Raw genomic sequence first — 14537 nt, 5'->3', positions numbered from 1 at the left:
GGCTTCATATATGTCCTAAAAAAAATTTTATGCTTTATAATACACCTTTCTGGTCTGTCCTAGGATATCACTGGCAGCCCTCACTATAGCAGAGAATTGTGTTCTCCTCTATTCAGTTGTGATGTGTAGGGGTGCACGGGGGTGCACATGCACCCCGAGAGTGCTGGTGCATCTCCTGACAGCCAGCATTTCCCACTTAGGCGATGGGTGTGGGAGCAGGCGGGAGTGCTGGTGCCCCCCATGAAAGCACCGGCCGGGGAGTGGGGGCACCAGGAAAAGCGCCACTGGCACTTCCGGGTCGATGTGATCAGCTGCAGGGGGACCCCCCCCGCTGGTCGCTGATTGGCCACTGGGGTGGCAAGTGCACCCCCGACTCAGGAGGCACCAGTTGCCCATGCCTCTATTTTACTACAAGCTGGAGTCTCCAAACTCTTTCCATTGCCTACATCTGCTGTACTGCAAAATGGCCATTTTGGAGTAAATCTGAGCTTTGTCTTCCGTACCAATTGAACATGCCACTGGTCCAGACTTATGATTCTCCACAAAATTCAAACAAGTTTTCCCATTGCCACATATACCCAATCCTGCTCCATCTTTGCCATAAGTGGTGGTATTTGAAGACTTAATCCCAACAAAACCAAACTACCTGATAGGGCAAGTGAGCAGAGAAGTAACAGCAGAAAGAGATTCTATTAATTGAGATCTTGTGTAGTTTTTAAACTGATGTGGACAGAGTTTCTCCACTCATTAAAACAGAAGCACCAGAATGAAAGGCTTCTTAGCTTTACACAAACCTGACCTCCGAGTCAGAATTTCATTTGTCCGAAATAAATAGCCATCAGTTATCTGGAAAAAAATAATCCTTTAAAAGACTGAGAGAGAATGTCTTTCAGTCATTTTACAGTGAATTTGTGAAAATATGCGTGAGTGACCGAATGCTAGGATTTACAGTCTATCATTCCAGACCCACCAACCACTCATCTCAAAAGGATGTCAAGTTGTCAACTACTGTGTCCAATTCCTGTGAAAAACCAGGGAATGCAAAGCAGAGCTAAGTATCCTGGGATCATACATGGTAAGCTATGCAGAAGTGCATCCTCACAAAATCACTTTGATCTAGAAAGGAAAGCTGTAATGTCACGCACCCCCTTAAAGGTTATAGTCTACGCCCATATGCTGTGGCAGAACGCCAACACCACTAAACCTACACGAGTGGCTGATGCTCATGTCTTTGCTTGAACATTTCCTGTGAAGCAGAGTTCACCACACCTCTTGGCAAGCCTGTTCTCTGGCCTAATTGATCATAGGGTTATAAAGGTTCTTCCTCCTATTTAAGCAAGCCTTTCCTCCCTTGATCTCATTATTCCTCATCACTGACATCCAATAAGGTTTCATTTAGTGAGCAGCAAATCTCAAAAGAGTTTGAATGAACCCTGATCCTGAGGGGAGGAAGCAAATCAAATGGGAAAACAGGGTTTTAATGTCCTTCATTTTAGCTGCTTAATTGTAATCCCAGATCGCTCAAGTCTTTTTCTACAGGGCCTGCTCTTCACTGGTTGTATTTAATACAAACCAAGCAACGGGTTTCAGAAAGGCATGCCAGCAGAAAAGGCAGCGCTTAGAAAAGGCAGTGCTTAGAAATGAGACTAAGCTGCCTATAATTCCTTTACCTCAAGTCTCAAGGGGTGCCTATACATCTGCAGTGAGGCTGCTCTGACATGCTGTAATTACAGTGTGTCAGAGCAAACTTAATTAACTGAGTTTGCTGCAGCATGGTAATGACCACACTCCAGCACCACACGTTCAACAAGCTTTAGTTAAAAGTGCCCCCAGCTGCCATTTTTCACCACAGGGACACTGATACACATGACACTCTAGGCGCTTAAATTAGAGGAGCTCTCAGAGCCATGCTAATTAAAGCACCCCTTCCCCCCTCCCGCAGCACATGTATAAACGCCCAAGGTTCCTAGTAGCCCTGACCATGAAAGCCAGCTACTGCCTACGTCCATGTCATCCTCAATAATGTTCTTAGGTAGTTAGGGAAAATGCTTCTTATCAGCCAATGAGGCACACTGTCAAGAACCATGGCAGCAAGAAAGCTAATTAATCCCCAGCTGGTCCTGATTCTCTGAGTGGACCTGGCTGCCATAGCCTAACTACCCCTAATTACCCCAGTTGTCTGCATGGGCATGGCTGCCTGCTTATAAGTAGGAGTTTTTCAGTGCCCAGCAGGCTACTCACCAGAAGAGAACCATGAAGAACAAATAAGCCATGAAAATCGAAGTCCTCTCCCTTTCACTAACTAGTTCTCAGAGCTCAGGAGTGAAGCATATTAGTGACGTGGCAAGTCACAGTTTGCACATCTGTGACTTTCTTCTGTTCCTACTTAGAGCTATTGATCCAACCTTTCTCACTTGCACAAAATCCCATTCCAAAAAAAACAGAATAAAACCAAATGTGTATGTTGGTGTCTTGGGTCTGATTTAAGTTACTTTTTACCTTTACAAGACACCCCAATACAATTAAGCTCAGAGGCCATGTTTCAGGGAAACCCCATCTTCCCTTTCAGTGACCAGTTTCTAATTCCAGGACTGAAAGTCTGAAATCCTCTTCCTCTTTGGTTTACATGCTGACTGCCTAGATAGGTTGTTATCTCATTGCTATCACCACAAGCTGCATCTAAAGAAAGATAGAGCAGGGCCTTTAGAGGGGTTCCGGACATTTTGTCTCCCAAGAGGCCAATCCACAATTTCTTCTACAGCCATAAAGAACAATGAAGCCAGAGGAATTTCTTTCTGCTCTACACTCTCAGAATATACTTCTCCCGTTCCCCCTGCGTGGTTGCTTTTGATTAATTTTCACTACTCAAAAAGAATTTTAATAACTTCATTCTGTTGATGCCAGACCTCCATTTGTGGGAGTCCTGAGGTGGTTTTACAGGCTGAGAGATAATTTCCAAGGGGGTGGAGATTAGGTGTGGCTGATTAAAATTGGCCTAAAGCTGCAAGCGCTAAACTCTTTAGTGGCATCTGCACACCAAGAGCTGCTAGCTATTGCTTCAGTGACAGGAGATATGTACCACCAAAGCTGTCCTTAGAAACTAAAGGGTATCTGAATTATTTACAAAATCAGGTTATAAAGGTGCAGATCAAAGAACAGTGTGAAGAGATGCTTAGAAAGGATGTGGTCACTGGATTTAATTACATAGAATCATAGAGAAATAGGGCTGGAAGGGCTTTGAAAGGTCATTTGTCCAATACCATGCCCAAAGCTGGATCATCCTTACCCAAATCATCCCATACAAAGCCATCGTCTAACCTCTTAGCAAAACTATGCAGTTAACCCTGACCCAACACAAGACATAACACCCTAATGTGCTACAAGTAAGGCAAGGGGAACACAGCAGCCAATGTCCTGCTGCTGCAAAGATTGTTAAAATATGCTCAAGAGATCACAGGTACAGGTTCCCTGCTACAGGGGAAGATGAAAAACTCCACAGTTCATACAAATCTGACCATGGGGTAAAACTCCTTTCCTGATCCCAAATATAGTGATTGGTCTGACCCTGAGCAGAGAGGCAAGACCTTCTAGCCAGGAACCTCCAGACTTAAGTCCCAGCAGGAGCATGGTGGAATCTGCTTTATTGTACCCTCTTTTCAGATGTACACTGTAAAACCTGGCTTGTCCAATGCCTCCTGGACTCAGCCACATGCATTTAGTGAAAGCTCCACATGAACCTGCACTGTAGGTATTTGATGATCCTTCTGGGGCTTGCCAGGAAAGATCTACAAGACCACACTGAACTTAGCCCAGAGGTGGACAGCAATAGAGTTTCACCCCTGAGAAGGGACAGAAGAAGTTTTACAATATGTACATTCTTAATAGGGAACTTCACAACATGGATTCACTTCCTTCCTTGTCTTTCTGTGCATAAGCCCACATTTGCATCATAAGAACTTGAGACACCACCAATGACCAACTGAGTGGAAGTCAGGAAAGGAAAGGGGTTTTTCAGCATCTATCATTCTTCAAAATGAAGAGAACTGTTTGTTTTCAACCTGATGGAGAGTGCTCGGGGGGGAATCACGTTCCAACTTCTAGATGCAGATTTTAGAAAAAGAAACAAATTAGGAATATGCCCCTGATGCCAATCACATGGGTTTGTTTGTTTTTTAAAGATGAAGCAAACATTTATCATTCATTTTTTTCTAAGCAAAAACATCTGAAAAAGTTAACTACTGGTACATTCCTTCCATTCACGAGTGAGACGGTAAGTAAGCTCCCCTGGGCTCACAAGAGCTTCTGCAAATCATTAGATGCAACTTCACAATGGCCCAGCTATATTAGAAGATCTATCTTATAATAGACCGGCCCAGCACTGACACCTCATCCTGGTTATTTACTCAATTATAGACCCAAAAAAGATGCACATAAGGAGGCACTTGAGTCAATTTGGCAACCCTACACCACATGGGTTTATTCAGCTGAGCAACCTGGTCAAGCTGGGACAAGAAATTAAAAGCTAAGTGACAGAGTATTGCCAGAGCTGAGAATTACCATCATTTTCTGCCAGACACGTGAAACCACCCCAAACTGCCTCCAATCTAAACAGCAGCAAGCTTCAGAAGGGATTCCTCAGGTTAGGTTAATTACCAGAAAACTAGTAAGACTGAAGCCTGGTTCTCTCTTTCTTTCATACATTCAGACTACAACCCAGAAAATAAATTCTTTCTGCATTTGGCTTCCATTCCCTACCCCCATCCTCTGTACCAGTAATCCCTACCTTATTCATGGTATTTCGGTCTTTTGTGACTGGAACCTTGGTCTCCTCTCCTTTCTACTCTAACATTATATCATTATTAATATTTGTATTGCAATGACCTCGAGAGCCCCACACTAAGATCAGGGTGCCATAGTGCTAAAGTCTGCACAAACACATGGTGAGGGAGAGCCCACACAAAGAAGAACTTTCAGTGCAAATAATGAAAATAAAATAGAGGCACATGGAGGTTGTGGGAACTGTAGGTCATGGACAGAGCAAGGAAATAGTGTAGGTCTCCTGTTCTCTAGCATATGTGCTCTGAGCATTAAACAATTTTTCATCTTTCAACCTCTGTACCAGGTCCCACCTGGATGAAAACCAGGAACTATTGCTGTTGACCAGTGACTTTTTCCCATTCAGCTGTGGATGCTATAAACTTTTGTGGAGCTAGATCTTCACATATAATCAAGTTTGGTGCAGCCCAAGATGCTCTGAAGCTTAGAGCAAGCACAACTAAATGGGAGCAATAGACAATCACTAAATAAGCAAGGTTTTCGGTTCCAACATGCATTAACACCCTAATTTATGAAGGTAAAACCCAATGGGAATTTCAGACATGTAAGGAGTACAGGGCTTGCTGTGATCACGATTACAGCTGATCACTCAGAAAGTAAACCACCTGCCTACCTACCCGGAGCACCTGAGACTACCAGAGTTGTCCCTCTAAACTTAGAACAAGAGATCTCTGTGCTGTGTGGCAATGATTAGTATATGCTGATTTATTAACAGCTGTCACTGCAGATAATTTAGCCCATACTTTTTATATTTATGACAGAAATCACTTAAAAATTTTTTACAGAAGCCATGGAGTAGAGCTTTGTGACATCAGTACCTAGATAGAGTAGCAATGGATACCCTTGAATGAAATCATATTCAACTAGAGTACAAAGCGATTGAAAGCCTTTAAGTAATACAGTGCTATTGACTTTTAAGGTGAAACTTAGTAACTTTAAATAAGTTTCTAACGTGGAAAATGAATACCTTCTAAATATGTGCCATTAAAAAAATCTATTCATGGAAGTGACACTTCCTAAAGTCCAATCCTGTGGAAAATGGAGTTTTACAATATGATAATACACACACACACTGGGCCCATCTTCATGTGACGCTATGGCGACATAGCAACGCACTATGGAAACATAGCGTCGGCAGTCACAAACTGTGACGCCGCCATGACGTCGCTGTAGCAACGCACTCCCTCGTTATAATACATTGCTATGACAACGTAGCAATTAAAAAGAACCACGTGTGGTGTGCGTGGCACAGTATGGGCTGTTACTGCACCATCACTGAGTGCTTCCTTTTGGAAGTATTGAATGGCAGCACAGTAACAAAGGCACCGTAGGGACATATGTAGATGTGCCCTCGGTGCATCAATCCAAAAGATGCACTACATTTGGTATTGTTGAAAGTGCATCCTGCCTGTACCTGGAATCTTGTCCTCTCTGCAGCATAGACCTGGTAATGAAGCATGGCCTGCAGGACTTTCTTGTGGCCATCTGGTACCAGGCAGACCGCTCCTAGGATCTCCAACACAGCAATCTTAGTCTTGATGTTCTCAGTCCGTAAGCTCTGGGAAATTATGTTAATGCTTTCTGGATGAGCTAGGACATGTGCCCGTCCCTGGGAGTTGTTCATCAATGCCTTGATACACCCTATAACAGATGTATGTATGCGGCTCTCTGAGGTCTCATAGTCCATGCTCTTCAGAAAGTTCAACAAACAGCTCAGGCCATCCAGCTCAATAAACCTGGTCACAAATCTGAAAAGGAAGAGAAGAAAATAGACTGAAGGCAAATTATACAGCAGACATCAAGTAAATGGAGCATGGAACTGTAAGAACAGACGGGTTTCTTGCCTAAAGAACTCTGGACAAACCCTGGGTTTTTTACACAGAATTGCATTCTGCCTGTTTACAATCCCATTATTTCTCCAGATCTATGTACTTGGGTAGTGCAGCTGTATGCCAACAAAGAGCTATCTTGTTCCATCACAATATTTGGTTCATTTTGAGTAGTTGGTGAAAAGATTCCTACACGCTAACATAAAACCTTTTTAATTGACGGACAGACACTTACATATATCCATGACTATACTGGACCTTAGTATGGATTCAAATTAATCTGAAGACTATTGTCAGCTTTAGGTCCCAGCAACTCATATGATTCTGTATCCAGGATTCCTACACAAATGCACCCAGCTTCACTTTACAGCTATGGCAGATGAACTCCAGAAGGATGGTGATGCACATAGGAGGGAGGTATACTGCTCTGGTACTAACATCACTCTTGTACCAATCCATACATTACATAAACTAGGGGTGAAGCAGACTCATCGGTAGCCTTAGATACCACATAGGTATAGTATAAGAATGCAAACAGATGCTTATAAGAATAGTGAAGTTGCAGAAGGGATTGAAAGGACTAAAGCCATGTTGGAATTCATTTTAGAGTAACTTTTCAAATCACTGGAGCTCTGAGTGAAATTTTCATAATGAGAATATATACAATTTGACTTATTTCAGGTAAAGATTATACGCCAATCTGTGGCTGGAAACAATAAAGGAAAAAAATAATCCACAGAGGCTCTATGGTTGTATTTAAAACCAAGAAAAAGCTTTAGTGGGCCAATTCATCCATGAAATCAATTCACTGAAGTCAAATAAGTCTGTTAAAGTCAGTGTAGTTAGACTAAAAATGAATTCAGTCCATTGGTTATAGCTGTTTCATTTTGAGTTTCCATCAGATTTAAGATTCTCAAGTCCTATGCAAAGCAAGATGACCATGACCTCATCCAGTTCTCTAAACCATTTAAGTACTCCCCTACCACTCTGAAGTCTATCTGATATTACTTTTAGTGATAGTGGAGCCAATAGAGTTGGGTGCATGTGTGTGTCTATGCCTGCGAGAGCCTCACTCCTAGATGTGAAGCACCAAGAGTTGTATAGACCTAAACCTGCCAATGGTTTTTAGGCTAGCTTGAATACATAGCTCTCATACTATAGTCCCATGTGCACTATGAACACAATAAAGTAAGGGTGAAAAACCAAGTGAATACAAAAATCGACAAACTGTTTGACCCTGTGATATACTGAAAGCACAAAAGCCTTCACACCTTTAATCCTAAAATTTCACCTAGCACTGAGTAAGGTGGTCTCTCTTACTATCTATACTAAACATTTCTAGTGTGCTATCTTCTCATAAACTTCTTGACTCTGTTCATTGATATTATTGCTACAGTGTATTTTCCTCTGTATCTGTACAACCTGAGTTAGGTTTGATATCTCTTCTTGGATTACAAATGAGAGGAGTAACAGTTAAGTAAAATGGACAGTGATAGGTGCATTGCATGCTAAACCAGTAAAGAGTAATACCCTGCCTAATGCAAAAAAAAGTCCAGAGTCAGCTTAGATTCAGTGCAACAGCTGGCTTTACTGGATCTAGAACATCATCCTGTGTTGTAATTAAATAAATGTTGCTCATAGCTTATCAAGAACTAGGAGTACCAACCCAGGAAGCTCTCAATGTCTCTTCTCTGCATATGAGAACACACTTAAGTTTTATTTGCATATCTATTTCACAACATCTATTGGTTACAGATATTCCAGTTCTGTGGCTGATATGTCATACGATTGATCATATGAGGAATTGCAGGGACTACCTGAAAGATGAGCCAAATAAAATGTGGACTGCCAAAATTCAGGCTTAATTGGGCTAACATTTTTAACAAGAGCACAGACAAAACCCAGTATTCAATATTTCCAGTGGAGCTTTGTTTTGAGGTCTAGGCTTTGTTTGAACCTGAACTTCAAAGCAAACATCAGGATGGAAGGGAGGGGTAAATGCACATACATCAAAAAATGAACACAACAGAGTTTTCGCGAGCCCAGCTCAGCAGAACTGGCCAACTTTACACATGCCTGATCATACTAGCCTCTTGTTTCGGGTAAACCATTCTAACACTCTACCCTACAAGTCAAAGAAGCAAATGCTCCTCCCCTTTGGGACTAGAAGAGAGAGATCACATTTAGTGCATTGGCAATTTAGTAAAACAGGAATATAGGACTGGAAGAGGACTCCCAAGACATTGAGTCCAGCCCTTTGCATTTTGGGGCAATTATTTACTAAAATATCATCCACTCCAAAACCTCATATAAGATAGCTACAAGAAACACCAAGAACACCTTGCAGCAGGCCACAGGTAAAAAAAAAACAAGTTGGGGAGGGCACTGCCATTGCCCTGCCATTGCAATGACATGAAAGTAATCGATTAGTGTATGACCAGCATTCTAAGAAGAGTGCTACACCACAGCAAGAACATCGCCAGTCCATGGGAATCTGACCAAGGGAAAATTTGTTCCCGACTGCAAATATATAACATGCTTTGCAATTTTAACTGGCTATAAGAAAACTTAAAAGCAGCTCAGTTTCTGCGACCAATTGGTTGTTAGTGTGTCTGCTGAAACTGTAATTAATGAAGTCCTGGTCAGCTCTGGGGTTTTATGCCTGCTGGGGAAACATGATCAAAGGGAAAGACTATTAGCCAACATAATTAGCCCAGGCTATCAAACATCAACAGGATGTCAATGGTTTTAAGATGCTTCTCCAGCTATAACCTGGAAAAGCCTAAAATTTACTCCAGTACAACTCTGAATGGGCTGGCACTAGTCTCTTTACATACCATGAACTCTTGAGTCCTGTCACATGTTCTCTGAATACAGGTATGCACAATGATTTTCTACAGACTCCTTAGTGAAAACAAGGCCTTCCTTGACTCAAGCAACAACCAGTGTCAAAAACTTTGTCATTCACACAGCTGCAGGCTTAAGGGACGGACTAAAAACTGGTGCTGTCTTGTAGTTCAAAAAAACAAGCCTAAAGACAGGTGGTGCACTCCCTCCTGCTACTAGTCATTATGACTTCCACAGTGCTGAAGACCAGGTGAAATGGCATTTGAGAAAGACATGTCACGTTCTCCTGGATTAGTACAATACCCAAATAAATCTTTTCGCAGAGCAACATTGTTAGGACTCTTTGGGTGAGGTCGCTCCAACAGGAGGGCAGGTACAGGAAAAAGCTGTGTGTCATAGGCCTTGATTAATAACCCAATTTTAAGTAATGTTGGGATTTTCCTGTACCCTGTCTGGTTCAAGAAAGCAAAACGTTAAACTCTGTTACTCAATAGGAAGCACATCTGAGTACCTCCCCATCGCAGCTGATATTAGAAGTAGAAATAAAGTAAAGATTTTCATCTTCCTTTTCCAAAACATTCAGTTGCCCGTCCTCAGAAAAAGTTAAAAATCTTATGTAAGAAAGATAAACTGGGAAGTCCCGCTCTTCAGCTATCATTTTCCCTGTCTATTGTCTGGCACTCATGCGTGCATATGAGAGAGAGAGAGAGAGAGGGGTAGAAGAATTCAACTCAGTTGAGTTCCACTCTTACTACCATGTTCACTTGACTCTTTTCCGTATCTTGGGTATGTGTATGTAGCACAAAACAGAGTTGTTCAGAGATAGGTAAACTAGTTCTTAGTTTGGATACTGAGAGTAACACAGTTGCGTTAGCATGGTGCTGTGCCTGGGCTGAGAAGCAGGGTGTACTAGCGTAGGAAGATGCAATTTTACTACTTCTAGGACCCAAACACCTGGGTACAACATTTCTTGGACCATGTATGTAGATATGCTGTATGTATGTATAGACCTGTGGGCACACATACATGACTATGCATGTCTAAAATGGGGAATGCAGGTCATAGGGATGACCACCAGTTTCTCTGTGTCATTTATGCCCGTGTCAGAACATCATCCCATATGCTCTGTACAATACACATTAAGGCCTCGTTCTGTTCTAGGATTTAAAGGTGTGAAGTCAGCACATGTTTGCCAACATGATCTAACACATTTTAAAGTCTAGCATAAACAAGCCAGCATTTACTTTAATAGGTGCCAAATAGGTCAGATTAAAAGCCTAAACTGGTCCTGGGCTTTAACTCAACCAATTTAGCAGGGTGCTTTTTGGCTGCAGTTTCAGAGCATGGTAGTTAGAATGTGTTAGCTAACAAGTCCTAACAGCACCCCTTTTATCCCAAAACAGACGAAGCTGAGGAGAGCAGTGATTTTTTCCCCCCATTGCTGTGTCTTATGTGCTCCTTTCTTCTTGTATATATTCTGCTACAGCCTCTCTGTGAGATATGACAGCTTGGGAAAGGCGGAAAGAACATATGCTGGGGGTGTGGGGAGGGCAGGATGTTCCCACCCTGCTGACAGTCAAGCCAACATTTCCCAGGCTAACTGCAGCACTGGCCTTTGGATCAGGAGACATGCACAGCCTTGACATGCATTGGATCCCTGCCCTGCCTAAAAATCTTAGCTGAATGAGCTGCACTTGCTAGATACATTAGTGATCAGCTACAACACAGGAGTGTGACCCAGCTAAGCCCAGCCAAAATAAAGCAAGCTCAGCCTCCTTTCATTTTAAATCTAGTAAAACAGAGATGGAGAAGGGCAGAAGGGCGAAGATACTAATTGCTGATGGTGGAACCAGTTCAGACCTCTTTTTTCCTTTGGCTTTCAAACTCGATCCAAAAATCTTGGCAGGTTCCAAAAAGTTGCCTTTATTTCTACAGACCCTCTTTTTTTTTTTTTTTACTGTCACAGTGATGCTGCACTTCCATATTTGAGGGCCGCAATATCAGATGAAAAGCTGCTTGTTCACTGCTTCTGGTCCAAGAATTTGTAATTACAACTGTTTACAGTAACCACCTTGTAACAGGGTGGTCTGGCCCTTTAAGGGAGGCAGACAGCCCTGGGGTAGGAGCCCAGCTGCGGGTGATTAGCTTGCAGTTTAAAGGCCCAAGGGGAGCAACAGGAGGCAGCTGAAGCTGGGGAAGGAGCAGTTGTGGCCAGGAGGCGCCAGAGGAAAAGTTTACTTCTAGGAAGGGCTAGAGCTAAAAGGCCCTCATCTGTCCTCTATAGAAAAGCTAAAGGATTTTACTTTAGTCATTTGTTTGACTCTTTGGGCAAGGGGCCTTGTTTGTATTATGGACTATTGTCTGGACTGGCTAAGGACTCCTAAGGGGATAAAAACTATCTGCATAGGAGCAGGTACCCCACCCACTAACCAACTCCTTAAAGGATTTGAAAACTGTGCCCTCGCTCTCAAGTATGTAGTCTGCATGTGTATGTGGACACTGTACAAACATACATTATCATTCCATCAGAGAGAGAGAATATAATGTGTTTATGTACAACAAAGGCATACTATATTATATATATATATAATATTAGGGCTGCTCCTGAGTGCTAGAATGTGTGTTTATTATAGTAGGGCTGCTCCTAAGGACTGGGAATGATTCACTATGTTGTTATAAGTGAATCTCCAAAGCGCTCTCATCAAAAAGTGTTGTGCTTTATGATCATTAATCAATTAGGCCTCACATAGTTCCCTGAGATATAAAATGTGCAGTTCTTACAAACTATAGGTAGACTCTACAGCAGAATAAAACAAAGATCTAAAGATCCATATTCTTCTTTTCTTGGACTCCCATGGAAGACACAGGTATCCATCTCTGACTGAAGTGCATCCTTCAGTCCATCCAAGGTTAGCTTTTAACTCCTCATTTTGATCAGGGACTTGATAAGCAGAAGTGACATAGAAAATGAGGTTTCTTGCCCAAATTCAAGAAAAAGACTAGTATTTTGAAGACTGATATACAGAGCTGCTCACAAAAGGGATTTGCTGTAGCCACAGGCCCCCTCACAGCATCCTTTCCATCAAAGAAGGAATTGGCTTGCTGATCAGGCACTGGCACACAGCCCATTTGGCAGCTAACGAATTGAGTCGCTGGAAATTAGTTGAGACACGGGACTTAACTCAGAATTTTGCTTGGCTTCAGTATTAAAAAAAAAGAGAGGTCCTAAGCCATTGCCAGCAATTTGAGAGAGAACACTTTATGTGACAGTTCATGGATGCTAGTGCTGACACTCGTTAGGGTTGTTATTATAAACAGATGAAACTTAGGTCTGTTGTCAGAAGGACCCAGCTAAAGCAGTACAAGGCTGGCTCAGAAAGCTCTAAAAAAAATCTGATTTTTGGCCCAAGGCATTTCCTGTCTCCCACTCACCTTGACCTCAGAGTGCAGGCTGTCTTACTGAAAAGCCTGGAGTGAAAGAGTTAATGCTGGTAGGAACTATGCACTGGGGAGCTAGTCATTCAAATCTACGGGGTGCTTTGCTCAAACCAGTGCTGCCACAGATGTGTTCAATAACATGGAGTCCATCATCTGCACAAGGTAAGCAGCCAAACAGGTCTGCAACAAGGCACAGTTGTTATTACATCCCACCACAGCAGTATTGGCCTGTGGGCTGAAATATCAGGAACTGCCCTCTAAGAATGGGGAAGCTGGGGCAAGCACTAAATCTCTTGCTTTTCCTTGTGCCATTATGCATGTGGTCTCTGCTTTGCCAATAGGCTAGAGACAGACAGGATTAGACAGGCAAGATTATATTGTCACTTCAAGTCAAGCTTCCTTGCATGCCAACTTCATATTGTAAATCATCGCACCAGTTTCCACTACTCTGCTCTGAAGCTTGCCAAGGAGGAGGGGCTGCAGACCACAGTACAGCACCTCCTGTGGAGCATGCAATGAGAACTGCCATAAAGGCTTCTGAGTTACATTAGTGAAGATCTGATGGCAAGTGGTTGAAAAGGAGGTCATGGCTTGACCCAAGTTCGAGAACTACATTTCATCAAGTCAATTTCTTCATCTTAAACCTCTATGTTTACCCAACACCTGTGCATGGACTCATGCAGCCCAGGGAGAGCAAAAAATCCAAAACAATGGTTAAATGTATTTTCTTGCTCTTGAAGAAAGAAAATGCTGTTATTTTGTGAATGTACAGATGCTTGTGCAACGTAAGCAATTTTTTTCTGGGTGACATCCCACCCTTTCTAACTGGACATTTTCCCTCCTGTAAAAACTGGGAGCTGACAGCACTAACGGGACTTGCATAAGGCCAAGCAGAGAACAGAAGGTTCCTTTTGCTGAGATTAACGTGCTTCTTACTCCTTGAATGTTTCTTGAAGAAAAAAACATGGCATTAGCTGCTTTCTAGAGCTGCCTCTGCTTTCAACACACAGGAGATTTGAGAGCCTGAGGAGACAGGGAAGACATACATGTTGAACAGAATAGACTCCCTCCCTTCTTCTCTTAGAGCAGGCTTGTCCAACATATGGCCCACGGGCCGCCATGCAGCCCGCCAAGTCATTTTATTTGGCCCACGGTGGCAGTGGTGCTGCCGCCACAGAGCATGGAGCTGCGGCGGTGGCAGCGGCGCCATGGAGTGCAGAGTTACCACGGTGAGGCGGGCAGGGAGCATGGAGGGAGTGCAGCAAGGTGGGCAGGGAGTGATGCGGAGCGCAGAGCCGCGGTGGTGGCGGCGGCATGGAGCCATGGCAGCAGCGGCAAGGCAGGCAGGGAGCATGAAGGGAGTACAGCGAGGCGGGCAGGGAGCGCTGCAGAGCGCAGAGACGTGGCAGCAGTGGCACAGAGTGCAGAGCCGCTGCCGTGGAGTGCAGAGCTGTGGCAGCAGCGGCGAGGCAGGCAGGGAGTGTGGAGGGAGCGTGGTGAGGCAGGCAGGGAGTGCTGCGGAGCACGGTGCCAAGGCGGCGGCGGTGCAGAATGCAGAGCTGTCGCCGCGGAGCCAGCGGCGGCAGC

General features: G+C 43.4%; 1 protein-coding gene across 4 annotated transcripts in view; it reads right to left on the bottom strand.

The window, feature by feature from the left end:
• Nucleotides 1–4004: 4004 nt before the first annotated feature.
• The window catches only part of DAAM2 (dishevelled associated activator of morphogenesis 2), a 198070-nt gene continuing 187537 nt past the window's right edge, over nt 4005–14537 (bottom strand). For all 4 annotated transcript variants that reach the window (XM_025197839.1, XM_025197838.1, XM_006018598.3 and 1 more), the window contains 2 exons: nt 6251–6584; nt 4005–4097 (listed from right to left, as the gene is read on the bottom strand). In XM_025197839.1, the coding sequence (XP_025053624.1) occupies nt 4029–4097; nt 6251–6584 (403 nt within the window). In that variant the 3' untranslated portion in view covers nt 4005–4028. The remainder of the gene's footprint in view (nt 4098–6250; nt 6585–14537) is intronic.

The sequence above is a fragment of the Alligator sinensis genome, unplaced genomic scaffold (genome assembly GCF_000455745.1).
Source record: "Alligator sinensis unplaced genomic scaffold, ASM45574v1 scaffold198_1, whole genome shotgun sequence".
NCBI lineage: Eukaryota > Metazoa > Chordata > Crocodylia > Alligatoridae > Alligator > Alligator sinensis.
This window is presented reverse-complemented; position numbering and strand designations above follow the sequence as displayed.